This window comes from Heteronotia binoei, chromosome 7, assembly GCF_032191835.1.
Source record: "Heteronotia binoei isolate CCM8104 ecotype False Entrance Well chromosome 7, APGP_CSIRO_Hbin_v1, whole genome shotgun sequence".
Lineage (NCBI taxonomy): Eukaryota > Metazoa > Chordata > Lepidosauria > Squamata > Gekkonidae > Heteronotia > Heteronotia binoei.
Window position 1 is genome coordinate 73,791,327 of NC_083229.1, and position 27,836 is coordinate 73,819,162.

Genomic DNA, 27,836 nt, shown 5'->3' on the forward strand with positions numbered 1-27,836 from the left:
AGAAAGTGTGATTTGGGGATCTTTACCTGAATAGTGTGCAAAGAACCTCTAATAGGCTACCAGGAACCACAAAATAACTAGTTATTTTCCAAAACAAGGTTTAGAGTTTATTTAGGGAAATATAGGGGTATAGGAACTGAAAAGGTACTCAAGCACAAAAACGGTGGAACTGTGTTCAGAATGATGCATGCATGAAGTGTACATGAGATGAGAGAAAGTGAAAGAGAGCCAGTCCTCTGGCTGAGTAAAAATTCTACGCCAGGAATGGAAGAAAGGGATTTAAAAGGGGGGAGAGGAGAGTTTTTAAAAGAAGTGAACTGAGAGAAGTTCTGACAGATGTCAGGCCAGGGGATTCCAGTGCTCCTGGGGAGGGGAAAGTACAGCGGTGGGAGCAGGCAGAGTGTGAACGGAAGGAGTACAAGACACAAGAGGGCTCGGTCCCCTTCCAGCCTGTGTCCCATCCCAAGGATGGCAAGTGGGAAGGCTAAGTGGAGACACTCGCCTCCATCCCTGGTGATGTGCAACGCCAGGTCCATAATTAATAAAACCTCAGTCCTGCAAGAATTTTTCACCAGGCAGGACATGGACCTGGCTTGCGTGACGGAGACCTGGGTGCGGGAGGGGGAGACAGTTGCTCTCTCCCAAGTTGCCCCGCCTGGGTTCTCCGTCCTTCACCAGGCCCGGACTAGCGGGGGGGAGGGGTGGCTTTTTTCATACGGGAAGATTGCTCCTTCAGGATACTTCCGCCGCCAGAGATCAAGGGCGTGGAGTGTGTGGGCCTGGTGTGGGACGTTGGGGAAAGTTTGGCAATCTGGCTGGTGTACCGTCCGCCTAATGCACCGGTCAGTGCCCTGCCGTCCCTGATGGAGGCTGTAGCAGGCTGGGCATTGGAGCACCCTCGACTTATAGTCCTGGGTGACTTCAGGGTCCATGCTGAGGATGCAGCTTCCACTCGTGCGACGGACCTAGTGCTTTCCATGGCAGCACTAGGACTTTCCCAATATGTAACAGCGCCCACGCATCAGGCTGGACACACACTAGACCTGATCTTTCGGCGGGAGTAGTAGTGGGTCAGATATCTGCCGAGGCAGTGCCATGGTCTGACCACCAGGCCCTGAAGGCCTGTGTGGACATGCCACCCCTGTCCCGTTTAGGCGGTGAGCAGATTTTGGCTCGCCCGCATAATCAGATGGACCCGTTGCGGCTTCAAATGGCTATACGGGATCCCTGGCCCACCGGCAACTCATTGGATGAGCTAGTGGAGACCTGGAATAACCGGCTCTCCGAGGACATCGACGAAATCGCTCCCCGACGTCCTCTTCATCCTTGATCACGATCTGCTCCATGGTATACCCCGGAGCTGCGATCAATGAAGCGACGATTAAGATGACTAGAGAGACAATGGCGCCACGCTCGTGACGAAGCTACAAGAACATCATATAGGTCATTTATGAGGACCTATGAGATGGCTATTCGGATTGCAAAGAAGGATCACTTTGCGTCCAGAATCGCATCTGCGACCTCGCGCCCAGCACAATTGTTTAGTATAATTTGGTCATTAACAGAATTGCCGCAGGGCAAACAAAATAATAGAGAATTGGAAATAGGCTGTGAGGCTTTTGCGAGCTTTTTCGCAGATAAGGTCTCGTCGCTCCGACACTACTTACCCGCTATAATTAATACAGTAGATGAACTTGGGGCACTGAGCACGTCTTCTGGTCCAATTCTGGACTCCTTCGGTCCACTCAGTCTGGAGGAAGTCGACAGGATCCTTGCAGCTGTGCGCCCTACGACCTGTAGGTTAGATCCGTGCCCGTCTTGGCTTATAAAGGCCAGCCAAACGTGGCTACGTGAACCACTATAGGACATTATCAACAGGTCCCTGATCGAAGGGATCTTTCCCACACCTCTTAAAGAGGCAGTGGTCCGTCCCCTCTTAAAAAAACCATCAGCAGACCTGGCCATATTGGCGAACTATCGGCCGGTGTCAAACCTTCCCTTTCTGGGTAAGGTCATAGAGCGGGCGGTGGCGATTCAGCTGCAGGGATTCCTGGAGGACACTTCCGCACTGGATCCATTCCAGTCCGGCTTAAGGCCAGGTCACGGGACGGAGACAGTTCTGGTCGCTCTCATAGATGACCTTATGCGACATCTGGATCAGGGCGGCTCTGCGGTGCTGTTGTTATTAGATCTGTCAGCCGCTTTTGACACGGTTGACCATCAGCTACTGACTAGCCGCCTTGCTGATGTGGGGATTCGGGGATCTGCCTTACAGTGGCTGACCTCCTTTCTCCAAGATGGGGGACAAAGGGTGGTGATAGGGGAGGAAGCATCCCAGAGACACTCTCTTAGTTGTGGGATGCCGCAGGGAGCGGTCCTATCCCCGATGCTATTTAACATCTATATGCGCCCCCTTGCCCAGATTGTCAGGAGGTACGGACTGGGTTGCCATCAATATGCAGATGACACCCAGCTCTATCTATTGATGGGTGGCCAGTCTGACTGTACCCCAGAAAATCTAGACCTGGCGTTACAAGCTGTGGCTTCTTGGCTCAGGCTGAGTCGGCTGAAATTGAATCCGACGAAGACGGAGGTTCTCTACCTGGGTCGGGGCGGTCTGGGGAGAGAGATCCAGCTGCCGGCTCTTGACGGGGTACCACTGATACCGGTCCCTAAGGTCAGGAGCTTAGGCGTGCTTCTTGAGTCCTCCCTTACAATGGAGGCTCAGGTGGCAGCCACTGTTAGATCTGCCTTCTTTCATCTTCGGCAAGCGCGGCAGCTGGTTCCTTACCTGGAGCGCAACGACTTAGCGACGGTAATCCATGCTACGGTCACCTCAAGAATAGATCACTGTAATGCTCTCTACATGGGGCTACCCTTGACGCTAACCCGGAGACTACAACTAGTGCAGAACGCTGCGGCACGGCTGTTAATGGGGCTGCCGCGACGGGAGCACATTCAGCCAGTGCTGAGAGAGCTGCACTGGTTGCCTGTTGTGTTCCGAGTTCGCTTCAAGGTGTTGGTATTAACCTTTAAAGCCCTCTAGGGTCAGGGACCTGCCTATCTACGGGACCGCCTTTCCCCATATATCCCCCAGAGAGCACTGCGATCAGGGACAAAAAATCTGTTGTCTGCCCCTGGCCCAAAAGAAGCCAGGCTATGTATAATGAGATCCAGGGCCTTTTCGGTGGCAGCACCAGAACTTTGGAACACCCTCCCAGAAGCTATAAGGGCCCTGCGGGATGTGTCTGCGTTCCGCAGGGCCTGTAAGACCGAATTGTTCAAACAGGCTTTTGCGGTTTGATTGAAAAAAGGCTGCCACCGGACATCCTACAGAATGCTGGCGATCTTGGTTGAGAAGTCAATACCGCCTATACTGGACTGAAATAGCGCTATAGAATGGTTTTAAAGTTAATATATGTAAATTATGGTTTTATATGTTTTATTGGATTGATTGTTTTTATAATGTTGTAAGCCGCCCTGAGTCCGCTTGTGGAGAGGGCGGGATATAAATGGGAAGTAATAAATAAATAAATAATAAGAAAGAATATACCTGTCCTCAGTCTGCTGAACTGAGTAAAGTATGTCATCTGTTTCGGTGATCCAGAAGTTGAGAGTAGGGGACTTTACTCAAAGCTTCCAATGGCCCAAGGGGATAATATGAAGATTTGCTTCTGTGCAGCAAGGAATGTCCCAGACCCAAAGAAAGAAAACAGCACCAACAGAGGGGATGAGACTGCACAGTTTTTGCTATCAGAAATAATTGTGAAGTACAGGAATTCAAGGTGAGTTCAGGATGAGAATCTGTGGATTTCTGATAGAATTAAAGAGGGTGGGGGGTGTTGGCAGGGTGGAGGCTTCTCCCATCCCTGAAGCAGGCTTGTAGGAGACATTCAAGCAAGATCATTAAAAAACCGTTGAGCCCATCTGGCTGCTTGATAGTAATTTTCATTTGCTGATGAAATTACATTGATAGATCAAGGTGGGTTCCTGGTTTTGCAAACACCCAGGATGATGAGTAGGGATGCTGATGTGTCCTGGCAGTCTCCCAACCAAGTTTTTGGCCACTTGTTAGCATAGCTTGAGGAGAACTTTGGCCTCACCTTCTTTAAAGCAAGCCATTGCTACCTCTTAAAATGGAATTTAGCCTAGATGGAGTTGGGACAGCCAGCACACATCTAGAAAGGAAGATCTTGGTAATAGCCTCTAAGATGGGAAGCAAAGAACTCAGAAATGCAGAACTTTGTGGAACATGATATCTTGTACAAAAAAACACACAGATGGAAAACGTTTTTTACCAGAATCTTGATGAATGCCAGTGCATCAAACAAGTTGAAATTTTGGATGGTCTACAGATTGTGGCAATTATTTATATGTGGCTAAAAGCCAAAAATAATGAATCAACTGAAGTAATCCCTGTCCCCTTAGCATAACTGATTTTCACTTCATTAAAATGTATGTGTGTTGAGAGAAAAAAGCACTAAATTTGAGAACCAGTGCAAGTGCATTTCATATTGATTGCTGTAAAAAGACTAGAACCCTCTTTTCACAGTCCTCCTTAGAGGAAGAATTACTTCTGTAGAGAGATGGCATTTTATTTCCCTAATTAGTACAGCATGATTGCCAAGAAGCTACACAGCAGTGCATTACCTAAACCTTGGCTTGGTTTAAGAGTCGTACAGCACATAGGTTTTTCAAACACTTTTCAGTTCTTTTGTTGCTTCTGTATGGATCTGCCTGCCATATGGCAATGTGTGATTACTTGCAAGACTAGCACTGATTTAGGAACTGTGTCTTGCATATGTTTAGCCGAACTGTTTAGCCGTTATTCCTTGTGAGTTTCTTGAATAATAGGCTTAAGCAAATAAGAACTCACAAATAGCTGTGGGTGGGAAGAGGGGAACCAGTTAAGGCCTTTTGAAGGAATGTAAGTAGAAGCAAAAAGTACCTTCTTTTCTTTTTACTTCCTTTGATCCTTGCCACACTTAACTAATCTGCATAATGATGTCATTGACCAGAAGTTGGAAGTGGGTAGAGGCTATGTTCACAGATTAGGGGTGTGCATTCACCATAAACCAAACTGAGTAAATACCCAGAGAATACCTTATAGGTGTTTGGGGGGTATTTATCAGCTGAATGCAGGTTAGACAGTTTGATTCAGCTACTGATAGAGCTGGCCCAAATAAAAGCAGATATTTAGACTTTTATTCATGCCAGCTATATCGCCGAGTTGTGCCACCAGGCTTCAGGGTTTGAAGAATGCGTTCTCTTCACTTGTGGAAGAGTACTCTGATGTGACTCTGCAAGTGAAGGGAAAGCATTTAAAAAGGGAAGGATTTTTGGAGACATTTTGCTGAGGTGGTGCAACTCCAGAGAGTGAAGGGTAGGTATTTTTAAATGCCTTCCCTCCACTTGTGGAGGCATGCCACCACATGGTAAAACTCTGCAAGTGAATGGAAGGCAATCCTGATTATTTCCTGAATCCCAATATCATACTAATATTGGGATTCAGGAATAACGGGAAATATTGATTTTTTGGGGGGGTCCAATGCACCTGAATCCAAAAACCCAGGGTTTTTTTTTGTGGACATCCTTGTTACTTCATAGCACTATTAATATTGAAAACTATGTTCATGTCTGCCACTCCAGTTTCCAGACTTTTTTTTAGAGAATTCTGAAATGGAAAGTGTAGAACTGTTCTCTTCCCCTTTCCGTGTAGAATTCCTGTGAGTTAAGCCAGGGGTTCTGGAGTATCTTCGCAGTTTTGGTGTAGTAGTTAAGAGCAGGTTTGATTTCTCACTCTTCCACATGCAGCCAGCTGGGTGACTTTGAGTTCGTCACTGTTCTTCAGAACAGTTCTCTCAAGAGCAGTTCTTTCAGAGCTCACCCAGCCCCACCTACCTCACAGGGTGCCTGTGGAGGGGAGAGGAAGGAGATTGTAAGCTGCTCTGACAACTCTTGAGTGAAGGGTGAGGTATAAATCCAGCTCTTCTTTCCAGAGGTTGTGGTGAAGCTGTAAATTACTTCAGTTCATTGCTTGCATAGCAGTTGTTGGCTTGGTATTTAAAGAATCTGAATCTTTTTAACCCCAGCAAAATGAGCAAGGTGAACACACATGGTTCACATCTTCCTAAGAGAAGGCAATGCAACTTCCAGTTGGACTGCTTTGTAGATGTTCTTGTGTATAATGTTGGAGAAAACAGAAGTTCGGTGCTGGAATAGAAAAGGGCTCCTCTCAAAGGAAAGGAGTCCTTTTCTATTCCAGCACTAAAGTTCTGCAGTTAACCAGTTAAGTGTTTGGTCTGTTGTCATTTACCTCAGACAGGTCAAGTATTAACTGAGCCATTAGTTATTATTTTGTATTCATTTTGAAGCTTTTAAGGCTCTGCTTCTAAGGATGTGTTTTAATGCCTTAAACAGGCTTTGAGAGGGCTGCAAAATATTATCCAGTAAAGCATATTGTGGCCTGAACCATTTGGTATGTAGAAAATGTGAACTAATACTAGGACTGGAGCCTAACAGTGCGACTCGAACTGGAGTTGATCTTCTGTGGGTTGATCCCATCTTCCCACACCAAATGTGCACTTGCAACCTAGTTTAGAAGAAAGGAGGGAATCAATGAAAGCTTGCACTGTGTTTGAAAAGAGGATGATGGCAATCGCCCCCCCAAGTCGGAATGACGAGTTGGACACAAGCACTTGCCTACATAACAAACAGGGCAGGCGGGAGGGCCGAGCTCCAAAGGGGACTGAAACTTGGGGGCGGATGGTCTGGCCGTTACTATGGCCAAGCCCTGCCCCCTCCAAAGCGCACCCAAACGGGCTGCAAAAGTCCTCCCTTCCCCTCCAGGGAGGCAAATTAAGTTCCTGCAGCCTAGCAGCGATGCTGCCGGCTGCTAGGAACAGATTGCCCCTCAAGTCGGAATGAAGAGTCGGCCACAAGGTATTGCTATAACTAAGGGCCACTTTATTAAGGAGAATAATAAAAACGGCAAGGGCAACTAGAATTGCGGCCTGGTCAGGGCCAGGGGTCTCAACAGACGGCTCCCCTGCCATTAGCGGGCAAGAGACCCAGCCCCCAACCGGAGCTCTGTGGCACAGCTCCCGCCAGGCCGGCCCAGCAAGGAGGCACATCCCAGAGGGCCCAGCCACCAGACACATATTTCAATGGAAGGCACCCTCTACTCGAGCCTCCAGTGCGGTCTGCATTCACCCATCCCAGGTCATGAAAACTCAAAGGTTGATCCTGCCAGACCCCTAACTCCCCCAAAGGGGGGTGATTTCCGGTCCTCCCCTAGCCGCATAGTACCATAAACCAGTAAAAACCTGCCACTACTAAGGCCAAGTCTCTACTTAGGCCTTAGCACCCACCGGGAGGCCCAAGGCCACCCGTAGCCCTTGCTGGAGATCTCTCAAGAAAAGCATATTACCTTTTCCTGAGAGATGCACCCCATCCCCTCTGTAGAGGTCAGGAAATTTCGTAGAAATATCCGGGTGGGGCAAAAAGTGGCCCAACCCCCCATCCAATGCCTTCCTAATTTCTTTGTTAGCTTTATAACGAGCCCTCTCTATACTTGCAGGGTCCCATGCACTACTCCAAACAAGGCGGGGAATCATGGCTGACCAAATTATAATGGGCCCAGGCCATCTCTCCCTAATGTACCCAAAATCCTCTCGGGCCTGCAAGACTAAAGCCTTGCCTTTTACCAACCCAAGATCATTCCTTCCCAGGTGAATTATTAAAACCTGAGGAGGAGGGCCCGCATTCCCATGAAATAACAATGGCAGCAGGCCAGGCCACTGAAGATGCCGGCGCCCATGCCATTCAATAGTAACATATTGGCTGAGTCCCAGCTGAGAGCCGACCAAAGTTCTCCAAGCCTGATGTGAAGCCCAAAACACATACGAGAACTCTGCTCCTCTGGCCACAGAACAACAGACGAGAACTCTGCTCCTCTGGCCAAGAACAACAGCATCTAAAAAGAAAAAACAGTCAAACTAGAAACAAGAACCATAACATTTCAACTACAAACAAACGAAGCTAAGAACTGAGCAGAGGGCGAACATAAGATTTATAGGCCAATGAGCGCCAACAGCCCAGGCGCTGAATAGAGGAAGAAGGATATCCCTGGGCAGCGGCTGTAGAGGCCGCCCCTATTTGAAAGGAGTGGGTACCAAACTGCACCCCGGACAACCCCAGCTTAGTTAAAGCCCGAGAAGTCACGGCCCAAAACTGATGCTTTGTCAGTGGGCTGCCATTAAGGTGACAAAAACAAAACCCCCTCATTGTTCCCCCGCACTGCCAAATAAGCAGCCAAAGCGGAAACTGGGCACAACTCAAGCTCAGAGCACGTGCCCAGCTCCAACACGGTCCCTTTGCTACGCTGGTCAGTCTTAAAACGTTGAACGGTAAGGACCGCCTTACCCTCAACTAATCTGTAGCAACAAAGCGTTACCAGAAACATCATTTCTGGAACTTGCCACTAACTTGCTAACTCTAAGGGCCCCGAAAAAGGCAACCAAGGAAGCCGCATGAAACAGTGTGGATTCAAAATAAGATGACACACTGTGCCCCAAACCCCTTTCAAGGCCCCTAAGAATCAAAGGGGAAATAGGTTTCCTTGTGTCAGGACCAGGCCCGGCCTTTCTGGACCACCCCTCCAGCATCTTTCGAAGACGAAAGTCTGTTGTTTCCTCCTTATATCCCAACGCCTTGCTAGCAAAAGCCAAAGCAAACAGGCGTCCCCTAATGGATCACACGGCCAGTCCCTTACCAAACACAGTAATGGAGCAACTTCTCCACCGGGAGGGGCCAAACAATGCGATACCCTACCTCAGCCCTAAAGTCCTCAAACTGCTGCACAGTAGATTCGTAAGACTTCCTGGTGCTAGGCGCAATGGCAAAGCCTATCGCTCTGCAGGCCTCGGCTCTCCAATCAGCCATAGCTCCTGGGGCATTATTGCCGGCTTGCGATCGGCATCTGGGGCCAACTGACGAAACCTCTCCATCTGTTTACAAGAGAGAGCGTCAGCCACCCCGTTATTTACCCCAGGAACATGCTTGGCTAAAAACAGTATGTTAAGCTGCAGACAGTGCAAAGTAAAGGCCCTCACTAGTCTCATAACCCGTTGAGATTTGGATGAAAGGGAATTAATGACATGGACCACTGCCATGTTATCGCACCAAAAATGAATCGTGCGATTGGCCATGTAACTCCCCCAACGCCAAACTGCAACAAGAATAGGAAAGAACTTGAGAAACGTAAGATCTCGATTCACACCTGCTTGAACCCATGAATCTGGCCATGCATCTGTGCACCAATGTCCGCGGAAGTAAACTCCAAAACCTAAAGACCCAGCAGCATCAGACATGACCTGAAGCTCTGCCTCAAGCCTCATGTCGTCTCTCCAAAAAGAAATCCCATTAAAGGACTCCAAAAATTCTTGCCATACCCTCAAATCCTCCCGCATGCTGCTGGTAACCCTCGTTCTATGCTGAGGCAGGCGCAGGCCCGCCATAGCATCACATAGCCTGTGAAGAAAAGCTTGTCCAGGAGCAACCACTCCTGGAGCACTAGCAAACACTCCCTCCAAGCTCCAAAGGGGACTGCAACTAGGGGGCAAATGGTACGGCTGTTACTACGGCCAAGCCCCTCATCCTCCAAAGTGCGCTCAAACGGGCCGCAAAAGTCCTTCCTTCCCCTCCAGGGAGGCAAATTAAGTTCTTGAAGCCTAGCAGTGATGCTGCCGACTGCTAGGAACGGATTAGTAGCAGGATAGCAATTGTGAGTATCAAAACACCCAAAGTAGTGTGGTTCTCCCTTAACCCCTGCCCTCAATTCTGTGAATCCCTTTATTAAGAATGGGGAATGTGCTATAATCAGTGCAGGAGAGCAGCCATAGTTTAATCCTGACTTTTCCGTTTTGTTTGATGGAACTAAGGGTCAGGCAGAACAGCAGTTTGGTTCTTCCATGGCACTGAATTCCTCCCACTTCCTGTGAACTAACCATTCTCTGCCTCCTGTTATCTCCAGAACCAGATGAACAGGCAATAGATCCCTATGGGCCTCCTAATTAATGAAATTTTCAACCAGGTAATGCTGATTCTGTTGCTCTCTCCCTCCTTAATCTGAATACAAAATTTAAGATAACAAGGAAAGGCCTATTGTCAATGAGGGGTTGTAATGCCTTCATTTCAAAGGGCTTCTATATTGCATTGTACTTGGGGCAGTGAGGTCTCTTAGACTGGCTGAGCTGGTGTGATGTTATAGAACAGAACACTTTCAGGAGGTGGGCAGGTCAAGTTGTTTATTAGTCTGGGAGAGAGAACTCAATCAAGCTCTAGTAGCAGCGATTTCATGTGGAAGACACAGTTGGAAAGAGGTCTAAGGACTAAGAGATGGGGATGGAGGCAATGGAAAGAGTGCCAGGAGGTCTAGAAAACAATATATGGCTTAGCTGGATTCCAGTTTGATTTGTATCATCTATTCTAGAGGATTAAAACACAGTAATTAAAAGCATTAAACCCTCTCCTTCCTTTGAACTTTCCTGGCTTTCTACAATTGCTGCACTGATAGGTAGGCTGTAATTTTTTCCCCATGCAAATAGAAATCGCAGAACTTCTAAGCATGTTCAAAAACAGCAGCTCTTTTGAACCACTATCCCCAAAAAGCACCAAAGTGATGCAACTCAGTCTAGATGCAGGTAAAGCGGTATCAGCTTAAGATGTATATGCATACTAGCACTCATCTTTAAACGCATAAGAAATCTATACAAGAAGCTGTGCGGCATAGCCAAATATCTCTGGCACTGGGGAACTTCACAAAATGCCTTTGTTTTGGAAAGGTTTTTTTAGTTCAAACAGAAATGAATTCTCTACATAAAAATGAGCTTTCATGTGCAACAAACACATTATTTCTCTAACATGTGCATGAAATTAATCAGGTCACTGCTTGGGGGGAGGGGAGAACATTTAATAGCAATGTTGATATGCTACTAACAAATTAAGTGACAAAAATATTTTGAAATTTAACTTGCAGCTGCACTACTTGTACAGGATGAAAAAGATTAATGGATGTAATAACTAAATAAATTAGTGCTCCTTCCCAACAATTCATGTCTTGTGTGACTTGGCACTTGCAGTCCAGTCCTGGCCTCTGCTATGAGATAGTTACCAGTCTCTTGTTCACCAACTTTGATGCTGCCTAAACTGCTGCTAAAAATCCACACAGTAGGTCACAGATACAGAAGCAGCAGAAAACAAAGCAGCACAAGCTGAAGGGCCAGTTGTTTTTGATCTTTCTGGTAAAGCAGAGCATGCCATCTGCATCTCTCATCAGGTAGAGCTTTTTTAAATTCTGCTTATGGTACACATTATTTGCCAGGAGAAGAACATGATTCCACATAAAATATATCCCTTTTTTGTCTGGTAGAAATGGAAAACTGTGAAGGGAATTTAAAGGGGAAATTATGAGGCCATACAATCTTTCCCTTCTACTGTAAGATTCTTTTCTAACATATAATTTAAAAAATCCAATAAGTGAAAAACTACCTACCATCTGTTCTTTTACACAGATGTTTCTGTTTTCTTCATTTGTACATTAAACATACATATATACATCCATCCATATATTTGTTTTTAAAATAGACAGTTCACTAATTTATTACATTCATTCTGCAATTGTTTCTGCAAACAGATATGCTCAAGTAGGGCATCCACAAAGACATCTCATTTCTCCATGCACCGCTCCCACATTGTTTCCTCTTTCCCTTTCCCGAAAGCTCCCATAACCTTCCCTTTTCATGCCTCCCTCTCTACTTCCCATCCACCAGTCAGCCTACATTCACCTGCTCCCATCTTCAACTTTCCCTCCCTGTGGCTGGCTGATGCCATCAGGCTGAGCCAAGTGATGCAGGGAATCTCTGGTGGACATTGCTGGGTTTATCCCTGGTGAGTCCTTTACCATCAAGGGAAAGTAACTCTTTTCCAGGCTTCTTTTTGGTCTCCACCCACCGCTGCCATGGTCATGACTTATAGAAACCAAGTATTGAAAGGCTAAAAAAAAAAATTGCAGTTAGCAACCTCCAAATGGCAAAACTGAGAGCTTAGCTGGCATTCTTAAAGCTACAGGGACTATTTCTACTATTTGGGGGTGTTTGGAAAGCCAATTTGGTATAGTGGTTAAGAGCACAAATTCTAATCTGGGAGAATCAGGTTTGATTCCTCACGTCTCCACATGCAGCTGCTGGTGTGATCTTGGGCCAGTGACAAGTTCTCTCAGCTGTTCTCTCAAGAGCAGTTTCTGTCAGAGTTCTCTCAGCCCCACCTACCTCACAGGATGTCTGTTGCTGGGAGAGGAAGGGAAAGGAGATTGTAAGATGCTCTGAGACTCCAAGTGAAGTTCAGAGTATAAATCCAATATCATCATCTTCTTTTAAGCCCCAGGTGCATTTTTTTCCAGGTTATATATTTTCCTGCAAACCTGGGACTTCCTTCAGGTTTGTACAGGAATCCTTTTATCTGTTTCTAACTCAATTTTGTCTGATCCATTAATCCATACTCTATGGCTTGATTTGGAATTAGATATTTGATGCTTAAACTTAGGTAGTTCCTAAATCATGGGGAAAATAGGTGAATTAATTTTAAAACACTAACATTTCAGTCCTGCTGACCTGATATCACCAACCAGTTTTGCAAGTTGTGGATGTATGCAGATTCAAAAAATCTCCCTCTTTTCTCTTACCAGACAAATAATTACATTATTTTTAAAACCAGTTTGTATTACAAAATGTTTCTCAAACCTATTCTGTTCAATTTTGTCATAGTGAGCCTTTGATGGTAAAAACAAAAACAAGACAATGCAACTCTAAGGAACACAAGTGGCAGAGAGAAACCAATTTTGTTTAAGGTACAAGACTGGTCAGTTTTCTGGCAATGTGTATCTGGGATTCTGTTCGTTATTCATCCTATAATTTAGTCCAAAAATGGAATTGGAGTTTATAACACTTTCTCATTGTCCTGAAACAGCAGTACGGGCCTTTAGTTTGCTTGCCAAATATTGGAGCGGCTGAACCACTGGAGACCAGTGAACCTGTGATGTTTTTGGCTGACAGTTCAATACCCAGATGTATAAGAGAAAAACAAGCTGGCCTGATGTTGCTACCAGATCTTATTTATATATTATTTTTAATAAGCTCTGACATCTCAGTAGTGCATGGAAGTTCTGCAGTATGAGTATGCTGATAAGTGCAGCCTCTAGTAAAAAGTCTACAAAGACACAACTTCAGTAAGCCGGTTGAAACAGTTGTATTGGGGTTACAGCAAAAGAGTAGTTAAAGGCAGTCCAAGATAGTCAAAGCACAGTTAGTTCAGTTCATCCAGGTCAGAAGTACACAGTCACAAATCCAGAGAATAGTCTACACATACCAGGGTCATTACCATCATCAGTCAAACAGACAGAGTAACAGTCTCTGATAACAATAGCTCTCCACTTCTCCAACACGTCCTTCCTCCTCATCAACCCAACAACGACTAAGAGTTAGGCTCCTTGTTCTTATGGTGCAGCTGGCCAATCATGTTACACCCCACTTAACTAGCTTCACATGCCTCTCATTAGCTAGTATAGTTGGGAGTTACATACTGTTGCATCAGCAGTTTTTATCTTAAAGTGCCTGATGCTAACATCCTCCCCTTGTGTAACGACATGGACTATACATTTTTGTCACCATAAAACATTTCATTTTAACATTCATACAGCATGACTTTACTGTTTCATTTTCTAAGACCCAAAGATATACAACTTTCCTTGTGCTTTACATGGGTTTGAATCTTGGTAAACAAGTCTGCGATATTAGCATTAGTTTCACAGTACTCCAGCACTATCAGTTTGTCCTCTAAACATTGCTTAACATTATGAAAGCGTACATCTGTATGTTTAGATCTACTCTTGACTCCATGAGAGGTTGCTAACTGGATAGCTGCCTGATTGTCTTCCCTCACAATGATGGGATTCATATGACATATACCAAAATCTAACAACAGTTGCTTGAACCATATGATTTCAGTACACACTGCGCTTAATGCTGCGTATTCTGCCTCGCAGGTGGACAGAGACACGTGTTTCTGCTTTAGTGATCTCCACCCAATTAGGGTGCCACCCAGAAAGATAGCCATTCCTGTTGTAGATTGCCTAGTTTTAGGATCATTTGCAAAACTAGCATCTGCATAGGCGTACATAGTAAGTTCACCAGTAGGTGTTATGAATAAACTTAAGTCTATGGTTTGCTTTAGGTATCTTAATATATGCTTGGCTGCTAGCCAGTACTTTTGCCTAGGATCTTTAACAGCTCTAGCCAAAACATTAGTGGCCATGGCTATGTCCGGCCTGGACCAATTTGCGAGATATGACAGGCTTCCAATCAGGGATTGGTATATTCCTTGATCGAACAGTGGACTCTGTTCACAGTCAGATTCATTACAAAGTAGCATAGGATTTTGTACCCCTTTGCATTGTTCCATCTTGAACTGTTTTAGCAAATGGGATATTTTTGCCCTCTGTGATACTCTGTATCCATCATTTACTTTTGCAATTTCCAATCCAACATATTGCTTGATCTCTCCTAGATCTCTTACAGTAAATTTAGATTTTAGAGCATCAATAGTATCACTCATTACTTTGGCAGATTTACATATTAGTGCCAGATCATCAACAAACACTAAGATGATAGAACGTTGCTCCCCTGTTCCCTTCGTGAACACACAGGGATCTGCAACGCCTTGCTTATAACCCAACATTTTAAGGTTATCTACCAAATGCTGGTTCCATTCGAATCCAGACTGCTTTAATCCATACAAGGATTTCTTAAGCAACCAACAAGTATTAGCATTATCATCGTCATCTGAGACACCTGGTGGTTTTTGCATATATATACAGTGCCTCAGTGGTGCATGTAAGTAGGCTGTTTTCACATCAAGATGCCTGACTAAACATTTCTGTTTGGCTGCAATAGTAAGAGCGCAATACAGTGATGTAGCCTTTAGAGTAGGTGCAAAGGTTTCGTCATAGTCTTGCCCCCCCTGTAAAAAACCTTGTGCTACAAGTCTGGCCTTGTACTGAGTAGTACAATCTATGCCAGCCTTCAGCTTAAACACCCTTTTACACCCAATGAGTCTCTGACCGATAGGTAGAGTCGTTGCTTCATAGACGTGCTGGCTTTGCAGGGACTCTAGCTCAGACTTCATTGCAGCGCGCCATCCAGCCTGCTCATCTGTTGATAGATGCTGTATACTCTCATAACTCGAGGGTTCAGCAATCACAGCGCATGTCTGTCCTGGGCTGTAGCGATCTGGTGGCCTCGTTTCTCGAGTGGACCTCCGAAGAATTGGTTCTACAGCTTCATCAGACACTGTCTGTTGTGTTGCCATCTCAGGCTGCAGAGAAACACCAGCTCCTGGGGATGTAGGAGTTAACGGTTCTTCCTTGATGCCTCCGTTGCTGGGCGACGGGCTCCCCCTCCCCCTCCGAGGAACGGGTAGCGGCTCTTGTTTCACTCCTGTCGGAATGATCAGAGTTGAGGACGTTCGTTGCCAGCCAACAGATTTTTCAAGAAAGCTAGCCGATGCGCTAGTCGTTATCTTTTTCTCTCCAGCATGGCAAAACCTGAAAGCTCGATGATTGTTAGAATAGCCAACAAACAACAATTTTTTAGCTTTGTTTTTCCCTTTCCTCCTGAGCTCCTTTGGGATGTGAACGTACGCTGGAATCCCAAATATCCTGACATGCTCTAAGGAAGGTTTCTTGCCGTACCATGCCTCTGCAGGAATCATACCTGTAGCTGACGACCAAGACAAATTTAATACATGAGAAGCACACATTATGCTTTCCCCCCAGTAACACATAGGTAAATTACTGTCTTGTAGCATGCTCATACACATATTGGTTAGCGTTTGATTTCTGCGTTTGCAAAAAGCGTTATGCTGGGGGCGGTAAGGAGCTGTACATTTTCTTTCAATGCCGTGCCTCCTGCACAAAGCAATCATTCTCTTGTTGCAGAATTCAGTACCGTTGTCACTCAGAATGGTTTTAGGGTATTTCCCTGTCTTGCGGTGCACAAAGCGAAGCCAATTATGAAATGCCTGGAATGTTTCTGACTTAGACCTAAGAAGGAAGCAGAAACCATACCTGGAAAAATGGTCTTCGATACAAAATGCATATTTTGCTCCGCCCAGACTCCTCGTTGGGAACGGGCCTATCAGGTCGAGGAACACTAAATCAAGTATGTCATCGGTCTGAAACTTGCTTGGAGAGATCGTGGCTGTTGCTTTGGACTTAACAGCCTTGCATACCTCACAGTCAATGTAACACCCACATGGCTTGGGAGTAATTCCGGCCGCTTGAAGCGTCTTCTTCACTGCCTGGAAATTGAGGTGCCCCAGCCTGCGGTGCCAGAGATGTATGCAATTATCATGCAGTGGTTCATTAGTACTCACATGCTGTACCGTTCGCTCCTTCTCCAGGAAATAGAGGTCGCCTTTCCTTTTAGCTTTAGCAGTGATTCCTTCTGTACATATATTGCAGTCAGTAGCTGTAAAACAAACTTTATAATTTTGTTCAGTCAAAGCCGAAACTGATAACAAATTATAATTCAGGCTTGGAACATTGAGCATAAGGAACTTTCTCCCCAGGCTCGGGATGTTGATAAGACCATTCCCAGCTACATTGGCAGACAGCCTGTTTGCGAGCTTCACGCTCTGACCTTGCGTAGGAGTAAAAGTCTCAAAGAGCCTCCTGTCCTTGGCAATGTGCTCCGTAGCACCACTGTCAATCATAAATTGCTGGCTACTGCAGGAGGAATCATTAATGATTACATTGCACCCACCTCCTTTGGTAACAGCTGGAGAATGTTTCTTCTTGTACAAACAACACTGACGCTGTAAGTGCTTTTGACTTCCACACAAGTAGCACTTGCGCACAGCACTTGTTTTTGCTACTACTGCCTTGCACTCTGCCCCTTTAAAGACCTCCCGGGCAGGAACATTCATTGTTGAATGGGCTGGAGCCTCACAGAATTGAGCTGCATCCTTCCTTCTCATAGCCTCATTCAACAGGCGTTGGGTAACGCTGGACACGGTGATTTCAGCTTGTGGAACAATATCAAGGTTGGCCACAAATTGATCATACGTACTGTCCAGGGAACATAGGATTATGTAGGCTTGCTGCAGGGGAGTAAAAATTACCTTTTTGTCCTGCAGCTGGTGTAACATACGAGTCATGTGCTCAAGATGAGTCATCATATCACCACCTGCCTCCAGACGTGTGGATAAGAGCTTTTTCATTAAGAATATGTGTGACCCAACACTTTCTCTCTCATATATTGCCTTTAGTGCATCCCAGCACGACTTGGCTGTGTCGGCCCCTTTAATATGGATGAGTTGTGAATCTTCCAAGGTCAAGCCAAGTAATGCGAACGCCTTCTCGTCATTACTCTTATGCTTTGCTATCACCTCAGCATCATCCTCTGCATGTAGTGTGGTTATGTCTGGCGGAGTTGCCACGTATTCCCACAGCCCCTGGAACTTCAACAATAGGGTGACCTTCTCTGACCATGTCCCAAAATTCTCTCCATTAAGCCTCTTTATCAAGAAGCCAGAGATATGAACACTGGACTCCATTGTTGCCTATAACACAAACAAAGTGCCACGCCCCAAACTGCTCCCTTACTCACGAGTAGAACTTCCGGCGAGTGCTGCAGCAGACAGAGCTCACTCTCCCGCAGACCACGCTGGGCCCACAACCGATGTCAGTAGTGCGTGGAAGTTCTGCAGTATGAGTATGCTGATAAGTGCAGCCTCTAGTAAAAAGTCTACAAAGACACAACTTCAGTAAGCCGGTTGAAACAGTTGTATTGGGGTTACAGCAAAAGGGTAGTTAAAGGCAGTCCAAGATAGTCAAAGCACAGTTAGTTCAGTTCATCCAGGTCAGAAGTACACAGTCACAAATCCAGAGAATAGTCTACACATACCAGGGTCATTACCATCATCAGTCAAGCAGACAGAGTAACAGTCTCTGATAACAATAGCTCTCCACTTCTCCAACACGTCCTTCCTCCTCATCAACCCAACAACGACTAAGAGTTAGGCTCCTTGTTCTTATGGTGCAGCTGGCCAATCATGTTACACCCCACTTAACTAGCTTCACATGCCTCTCATTAGCTAGTATAGTTGGAGTTACATACTGTTGCATCAGCAGTTTTTATCTTAAAGTGCCTGATGCTAACACTTCTGTCCTGTAAGTTCCTATTGGTAAAATGAAAATGAAGTTCAAGTTTGAATGCCACCATCCTAGTTATTCTGGGGTTTTTTTTAAGACACTGGTGGTCATTGCATATTTGTTATTTGAAGTGTGTTCCTACAAATGTACTCAAATTAGCTTTTTTACTGATGATGAGGAAGCAGGCATCCCCTTTGACCACCCAAAAAGGCTTTGCTGGGGGATCTGCATGTACAAAAGCTATTAGTAAGGAAAGGAATTGGGGAGATGGAGTAGAACAGCTGGCTGAATTCAACCCTATTAGCAAGAGCTATATAGCATCTGTTCTTTTAAATCAGTCCTTTAGTAATTTAAATGATGTGTGTACATCTTATAAACAGCTTTCTGAAAGCTATTATCCCCCTCCCCTTTTAAGGCTCATTTGTGTTCAGACTTCCAGGCAGGAGCAGGAAAAATGTTTACATAACTGTCCCCGTCAGATGGAATTTTTTACTGTACAACATCCTACTCTTTCACCACAGGCCTGTTTAACATGGAGCAGGGTCAAAACCTGAAAGGCACAGAAGAATGGCCAATAAGCTAGAATGCAGAGAATAAAATAAGTCCCTATGAAAAGGGAACTCCTGCTGTAGGAGTAGTAAATGCAATGAGTCTTTTCAGCCAAAGAAACGAAAGAAGTGGGAGACTGGAATTGTTACCCCACACCCAGCCTCTGTTGCTTAGCAGTAGTTTACTGAACCATTGTAACACTTAATTCTGTAACAATCAATTAATCCTTTTAAAAATGCTAAAATGTTTAGTAGTGCAATGGGGAGAAGGAGAAAGCAGAGAATCCATTAAATAATCTCTGCTCTAAATTGTAACTCTCTGTAGGCCCCTTCCATGCTGTGTTAAGTATGAACTCTTTCTAGAATTGCTGGGGAGAAGATATGCACCAAAACACAAGTCACCAGAGGACTGGAGCCTAACAGTGCGACTCGAAGCATTGTTGCACCCTTTGAAGTCAATGAGTTTAGAATGGATTACATGTTGGACTGTTTAGACAGTGACTAAGTGGTTAAGTGGTAGTTTTCCCAGGTGAGATTGGGCAAGATATTTGCTATTGTTTACACAAAAGGATTTTCAGAAGTTAACGAACAGGTGTCTCTTGTCAAAACTGAATCTAGATTACAAATCCAACATTCTTTCCATGTGTTCTTATATAAAAGTATCACCAAACCAGAAAGGATTGCATGTTAAATTGTAGCACCAGGAGCACCTTCTACCAGCTGCATCTCATTTGCCAATGCTCTTGTTACATAGACTCACCTGATTTTGCCATCCTGATCCATGCTTTGGTAAGTTTACTGTTGGATTACTGCAACATGGGGATACCCTCAAAAACAACCTGGAAACAACAACTGGTCCAAAATGCAGCAGCCCAACAATTGTCAGGGCTAGCAGCTGGGAACATATGTTGCCATTTTAAAACACGTGAAGAGATAAAATTTAGTCTGTGATCATAGAAGATGCCAGATGTATTATGAACTGAAGCCTCATTAGCATATATGGTTTACTCTGAGTGAGTCATATGAAGTTGAGTGGAATTATCCCTGATGAAGGATAATATTGTTCCGAAACACATATGGTATCCGGAATACGTGTAGATATTGTACACTTTATTACATCATTGGAATTCATATTTCAGAGGAGTGTCTTCATTTGATTGCACTAATAGTAGTGGTTATTCAATAGTGCTTCATGATCTCAGTTTTGCTTTGATATTACTGTGTTTTTACTGTGATTATCCTCTGTTGTATTTGCCATTTTGAAACAGCCATATTGGCTGCCAGTTTATTTCCAAGTTCAATTCAAGGCAGAGCTGGCGCCAGGGAAGGCGTGCACACGCCACCACTCTTGCCTTGCAGGTCTGCAGACCTGAGAAGGTGAGAGCGGCGGAGCAGTGCATGCGCTCGGAGCCCGCCTGCCCTTGCCGCAGAAGACTTCCACAGCAAGGAAAGGCAGATTCCAAGGAGCACACACACTGGGGGGAAGGGAGCACCACTGCCTGCCCCTGACTCTAAAAAGATAGAAGTGCAAGCACCAGCCGTTTCCAACTCTGGGGTGATGTCGCTGTCTACTATAATAAGGATTTTGTTCAGATGTGCTATATAACAGAAACACAACATCAAAGTAATGTGTGCGTGTTCCATACATCATGCAGAAAGAGTGCTATGTATAGCACACAACCCCCAAAATGAGTCTTAACATGAGCACTGTTGAGCATCTTAAGGTTTTGTAAGGTCATTATAATAATCTTGTGTGTTTGTGAGTGAATAAATTAAAGAATTTAATCTGTTGAAATGAACTCTCCAGACAGTTTCAAGTATGTGTGTACGTACGAGAAACAATACTAAGCCTGTTGTTTAAGCCTCACAGGTGTTTTTCTCATTATGTGTATCATGTGTATCTCTACCCTCAGAAGTATATAATTGTATGCTAGGATTGGCATACATCTGTATTTTCCCAAATTAAGCAAAATACTATCTCAGTGCACTCCACTGATAGTGTACATGTTTAAGATTAATCATCTGTAATTATTATTTACTATAATAATAATTATAATTATTAATAAAATTATATTACAATAATAATAATTATTGTTTACTATAAATTACAATGGCTGAGGTGAAATTCTCAACGCTTCTTTAATGGTAATTACCAAATAAATCTAATTCATGATAAATTTATTTTCACTTATTTGTATTGTGTTTGTATTACAGTGAAGCTTGTGCATGATTAAATTGATAACTGGTACAACTGGCGAACCAGTTTGGTGTACTGGTTAGGTACAACTGGAGAGCCAGTGTGCTGTAGTGGTTAAGTGCGTGGACCCTTATTTGAGAGAACCGGGTTTGATTCCCCACTCCTCCACTTGCAGTTGCTGGAAAGGCCTTGGGTCAGTCATAGCTCTCACAGAGCTGTCCTTGAAAGGGCAGCTTCTGTGAGAGCTCTCTCAGCCCCTCCCACCTCACAGGGTGGCTGTTGTTGGGAGGAAGGTAAAGGAGATTGTAAGCCATTCTGCGACTCTGAAATTCAGAATGAAGGGTGGGGTATGAATAAATATCATCTACTTACAAACAAATCAGTTTACCAGCTTACTGGCCATTATCACTGGCAGCATATTCATACAGATGGCCCCTAAGCTAAGGGTGCTGCTATTGCTGTATTTTTCTTATATCAACCATGATTAAGACTGCCATGCATTTGTAGCAAGTGAAAAATGCATTTTATGGTGGCATGGTACAGTGGGCAGAGTGTCAGCCTAGGATCTTGGGAAACCTGGGTTTCAAGCCCCATTCTGCCATGGAAGCTCCAGTTACACCCTCTTAGCTTAACCTACTTCATGGAGTTTTGTGAGAAGAAGAGAGGAGAATGATGTTGTAAGCGGCTTTGGATCCCTGTTAGACAGAAAGGATATAAATAACTGTGTTAAAAATACACTAGTTTAAATATGCTTGGAACAAGGCATCATGCAGATAGGTTTTTTACTTAATTTTTTTCTGTTCATACATGTCTATAGTTCTGTTTTTTTTTCTTCAAGTATATTTTCCTGTAACTTAAGTTATACTTTTAAATTCTGTTGAAAACATTCTACGCATACAGAAGCCTGTTCACAATTCCACCCTGAGAATCTGAGTACTTTCAGCCTGCTGCCAGAAAGACTGTAAGTTCTATTAAATTTCACATCGGCCCACACACATTCTTCTAATTCTGGTTTAGCCAAGCTCCATAGCTCTTCCCTTTTTCAGGTTTGTAAAGACTTGTGCAATCTGTTCTTCCATTGCTTAACTGTTAATAACTGGAGGAAGCCGACCAAGTTAAATAGTGCAGGGAGTGCGTTAGCAGTTGCCACAGAAACAGCCATACCATGTAAATATCTTACTGCTCTTCTATTTATCATCTGTTTTCAGGGCAGTTTAAACTGCTGGAACAAGACCGTGATATTAAGGAGCCAGTGCTGTACTTTAACAGTGTGGAGGAGGTGGCTAAAGCATTTCCTGAACGAGTTTACGTCATGGAGGAAATAACATTCAACGTTAAGGTAGCCCCTAAACAAATATTTATACCCAATGGAATTACTTACCGTTATTTTATTTTATTTTTTGTATAAAAATGTGTGGCAACTGTCTGCTCTGGGGAAAATAATCTGGGGTGTTTGACTTGTCCTTAACCTTGTGGTTTCTAAACTGTGTGTGTGTGTTCCAAAACTTAAGTATGTGCTAAGAAATAAAGGCCTTTCTATAGGAGGGAACCACCTCTGATAAGCAGTATTCTTATTTGGTCTTTCTAATTGGAAATACTGCTTCTAAGCTTTATACAGAGGTCCTTTTGTTATGTTCCTTCCCTTTCTCTGACCCCCCTTAGATTTTATTTGGTAAGGAAGCAGCTGTTTCATTCACTCTTCAGAATGTCTTCATCACACTAGATATGGTCTCTATGTAGCCTGTGAAGCTCTTTCAACTCGAATTATTGAAGATGATTGGCGGTATGGTAGAAAAGGAATGGGCTTGTAATGTCTTGATTTAAATTGGTGTGGCATCCAAGCGGAATGAAGTGATATGAAAGCAAAATGAATCCTTTTACAACTATCTAAATAGCAAGCTTTGTAACAGTTTCAAACTAGGCAGTATCTGAAAATGCCCACATAAATTCTGACTGCAGTGTTTATAGAATGTGCCACTCTTGGCTCACAGTTCTGTTTATTGGGGGCCCATTGCTCCATCTTTGAGCAGTTTCCAAGTTCATCCTGAACATAGCTGAAATGTATCGGTTAAACTGAACCTTTTACACATGGGACCAGCTACTTTCAACTGCATCTGAGACTTTGGAAGTTAGTTTTCTGGGTATAGTGAGGTCATACATATTGATAACCACCATCTTGGATGTGGCTCCTGTGTTCTTGGCACTTCATATGAGAAGTTCGTTGTATTTCAGTAAAATGGGCAAGGCAAAATCTTGAGTTGAAATTTTGGAACAAATGGCTTGAAACTGACAAGGTTTGATTCAGAGATAATCCTATTAGGATTTTTATTGCTTCTTATCAATCCCTGTCCTTCGCTTTTCTGTCTACACATGCAATTCAGAAGAAAGGTAGAATTCAGCATCTCACTGGGTTTATGTTGTTGCAGGGAAGAAATAAGTTCTAGAAATTCTGAAGCTGTGGAAAATCCATTTCCCCTGTGTCTTTGCAGAGGGGAAAGTGGAAAGGGGGGGATTAAATATATGTAATGTTTACTTTGGTATCAAACCTAAATGCAACTGCGGAGAAATGTGTTGCGATTTGGGTTTTACAATAACTTTACCTTTCATTTTAAAAAGGTTTTCTCTCTCTTAGCACAGGAGGGCAGGGAGTCAGTTGCTCTCTAGTTCATGTGGCAATGCTTTAGAAATGCTAGCAGGCTCCCTATCTGGAGACAATGAAATGGTCAGCTCACCACTCCAGCTAGAAGGAAACAGACTTGGGAGGTGAAAGAGGCTAGAATGCATCTTCCTGGAGACTGCAAGGAAGTCTTTTTACCCACAGGGAGCTAGGCAAACAAAGATAATAAAACCCCTTGACATGAAGGGACAAGTTCTCACATGAGGGCTCCAGCTGAAGTTTGCTGTTGCCCTTGTGGGGAAGAAACAAAGGGCTGTCTGTCTGAGTAAAGACATCCAGGTAATGAAAAGTTTTAGCACACTGTGACATAAATTAGAGCCTACCTTAGCGTAAGATCAGCTAGGGCATGTACAGAATAAGGAACTGCATGTGTACACCTTTCTTTTGGATTCCTTACTCAGTCTGTTGTTGTATTGAGAGTATTTATGTGGACATGCTTCATAATTTTGAATGCTGGCAGCTGTTTGTACCACATAGACTGCCATTGTTCAAATGCACTATTTAAAATGGGTGCCAGGAAAAGGGAAGTGGTCAGTTGGCAAATCACGAATTCCCTGGTAGTATGCAAGTGCAAAAAGCTGTCCCCATTGTAACAAGTTGCTGAATAGTGAGAAATGCTGATGCAAGATTGGGCATTAGGGAAGGGAAACTGGGAGCACTGGTCCTCTCATCAGATAATCCTTACAAAGGCCAGTGTTGGCAGCAGAACCAAAAGAGAGAGAGAACCTCTCTAAGGATTGAGAAAGCTGGAAGCGTGGTGTGTCACTGGATGGAGACTCAGGCAGCCACTGGTGCCTAGATACCTTGGATGGATGGAGCAGTTTCCATGACTGTTCTACTAGAGCAACATTTATAACTTAGTACAATTAGTAGAACTTAGTAGAACAATCTTATGCAGGAGTCCTATTGTGACTGTATATTTGATTATCAGATTAAACTTAACAACACTGAATTCTTTAGCAATGTATTATCATTATAGCATATAATTGCTATAATGATAATGCTATAATGAGGCTCAATGAGTTTGAGGTCCCTGATCTACAGTATGCATAAAATTGTTACTATCCAATGCTGTAGATTGTCTTGTATCTTTAAAAAACGAAGGGGAGTTTGCAGATCTTTCTGGATCTTTTTCCTGGGTCTTCACCTCTTAGAGCTCTTCTAAATTGTATTAGTTGGGGGATTTCTGGTCAGGATTTCTTGGGCTGTGCCTCCATTAACAGAAATATGTATATATTGTGCTTTACAGTGTATGCTAAACAGAGCTGTGTTGTTAGCACTGATAAACTTTCTGTATTGGTGTTTGTGCAATGTCAAGAGACCTGTTGGGGTTGGGCAGTCCTTTGCCACACTATTCCCTGATTAAAGGGGTATACTATGGTACTTCTCTCTCCCAGCCACATCAGCCCTACAGGTCCAGTATTGTAAGTGTAGATGAAGAGGCTCAGGTTTCAGATTCTCCGCTCAGCTGTGGAACTCACTGGGGAACCTTGTTTCAATCATATGCCTTACTCCACCGTGCAGTGTGACTGAGGGCAAAGGGATTATACCACCCTGAATACTTTGGAGTCAATGGAACACTTTCCCTATGAAGAAAGGATCTTCTTCGTGGTCTCTGTGCTTCACACTCATGGGATAGTGCGCCTGCGCCGATCCCCGAATCGGTATCTGAAAAGCCCAGGATTTTTTCGCGCTCGGCGCCACTGGGCATGCGCAGGCGTCCCAATGCGCATGCCCACCGGTGCCAACGCGGGGATCCCGCCAGTTCCTTTCTGACCGCTGCGCTAGAGAGGTTCCCTTTCTGTTTCTCCGGTCGGTGAGAGTACCTTTTTCTCTCGTTTTAGCCCGTTTGCCTTTGTAAATAGTTAGTTAGTTAGTCTTTAGTATTAGTTAGTGATAGTTAGTATTAAAAAAAAAAAGCGTTTTTCGGTGTCCGGCGGACTGCCCTTTGGGGTATTCCGCTTTCGCTTTTCCCCCGCCTTTCTCTCAGGCGTTTCTGAGCAGAAAGAGATTGTTTTCGTGCGACTGCTTATGGAAAGTCGCTGGGGGTTTTTCAAGCGCTGCCGTGCTTGCGGGAAGAAGATTGCCCCTCCGGACGTCCATTCTCTGTGACTGTTGTGCTTGGGGGAGTCGCACAGAGTAGAGTCGTGCCCGCATTGCCTTCGGTTCTCGAAACAGACCAGGAAGAACCGTGCGGCTCGATTATCGGCGGCACTAACCGAATCGGCGCTTCGACCTCATCGACCGATGGAGGGATCGGCACCGAAATCGACTGACACCCCGGCACAGAAGCTCGCATCGGCCGATGCCGCTCCGATCCCGACTGTAGAACTGCCGGAAGAGCATGGCTCCACAAAACGTTCCCGCGAGGGCTCGGTGGATACGCCCGCTAAGAAACGCCATGAGGACTCGGGGACCCGAGTTCTGAAAAAGGCGAAATCGAAGGAGAAGCGTAAGCGACCCCGCACTCCTTCCCCGTCAGGTGGCGCATCGACACCGGCAAATCCGCCGAAAACTATTCGGGTTTCCCCGCGCCGAAGCCCGGCAGCCCAACAATGCCTGTATATTTCTATGTCTCTCTATATATTTGTTTAGTTTTATTATTATGGTCAGTAACCAAATCCAACTGATAAAAACACTATCTGTATAATATTTGTAAGAATGATATATATTTTCCCCAATTTGTTTTAAAACATTCTGGTTAACAATTATGATATCTGCAGTTTCATTAATGTTCAAAAACAAAAACAACACACATTGATATAGAAAGCATAGATTGACCGCAACCTTAAGAAGGGCTACTCAGTTCTACTGAAGTCTACTCTATAGCAGGGTTTCCCAAACTCTTCTTTCCTGTGGCCCAGTTATTTTTACACTTCTCCTTCGTGGCCCACTAAAATTTGAGGGTGGAGCCAGGAGACTTTGGGAGTGGAGCCAGGAGACAGAAATTATGTCATTTCCTGTGGTGTCAAGGACCAAGTGATGTCACTTCCAGGGCACACTGAACCAAAACTCCACCTTTTCCTGTGATGTCACTTCCAGGGCACTGCCCCAAAACTGCCTCTTCTTCAGAAGTAAATTCATTTTCAGAAAAATCTCTCTGAAACTCATGCTGAGCCAAAATGGGGGTGGAAAGTGGGCGGTCCTCTCTTTTCACCCCCACACCTGCATGCACCTATTTTTTTGTGTATTTTTCTCCAGCTTGCAAGAACTCCTAATGCCCATGTTCAATTGCCTGCACCACCTACACATCCCTTCCTCAACAGCACTGCCCAGTGTATGCAGTTGGGAGTGCTGTTGCCGACTAAATGTGTCAGCATATTTTGAGGTAAAGCAACTGCCAGGGCCCAGTGGGGGTGGTACACAGTGTTGCCCTCTATGGCAACATGCCGTTTCCCACAGCTACCACCGTGGGAGCAGCGTCAGTGGCCGGCCACCTATCCGTACCCTTACCCTCCATATCAGTGGTTTCCACCGAGGGAGTTTGCGGAGTGGGATCAACAATCAGAGGCATCCTGCATGTCGAGGCTTTCGCACCATTCCTGAAGACCATCGACATCGATCCCTCCAGAGAGACGCACCGCCCAAGCTTCTGAAACTCATCGGTGACCATCAACATCGACCCAGTCGCCCATCCGGGAATCGACGCCGATCCTCTCCAAGCACTCCACCAAGACGGTGGTCGTCTCTTCTTTTAAAGCACGCAAGGTCCATTCATCCCCACCTGACAAGGAGGGGAAAAAAATGGACAACATGGGAAGAAAGGTCTACTCTGCAGGGGCCCTAGGAGTAAAGGTATCTAACTATGCGGCTTGCATGGCTAGATACCAATACTCTGTATGGGAACAGCTCACCCCTCTCCTCTCTTCCCTGAGCGAAGGCAAAAAGGCTGCTGCTAGGAAGCTGCAGAAAGAAGGCTTTGCTGTGGCCAGGCAACAGTTGGCTGCAGCAAAGCACATGGTGGATGTGTTGGCAAAGGCCATCACGTCCGCTGTGTGCATTCATCGGCACTCATGGCTACGGTCAACAGCCCTGCAGCAAGATACTAGGGCCTTTGTTGAGGACTTGCCCTTTGAGGGAGATGGCCTTTTCAGCACTACCACAGACAGTGCACTGCAGGAGATAGATAAGCGCCTGAAGACCTCC

At 44.8% G+C, this 27,836-nt stretch overlaps 1 protein-coding gene across 1 annotated transcript in view; it reads left to right on the forward strand.

Moving 5' to 3' along the window:
- Nucleotides 1-27,836, forward strand: part of GAREM1 (GRB2 associated regulator of MAPK1 subtype 1) — a 111,903-nt gene that overhangs the window by 59,249 nt on the left and 24,818 nt on the right. Inside the window, exon 3 of the mRNA XM_060243844.1 lies at nucleotides 22,222-22,352. Within this exon, the coding sequence (XP_060099827.1) occupies nucleotides 22,222-22,352 (131 nt within the window). The remainder of the gene's footprint in view (nucleotides 1-22,221; nucleotides 22,353-27,836) is intronic.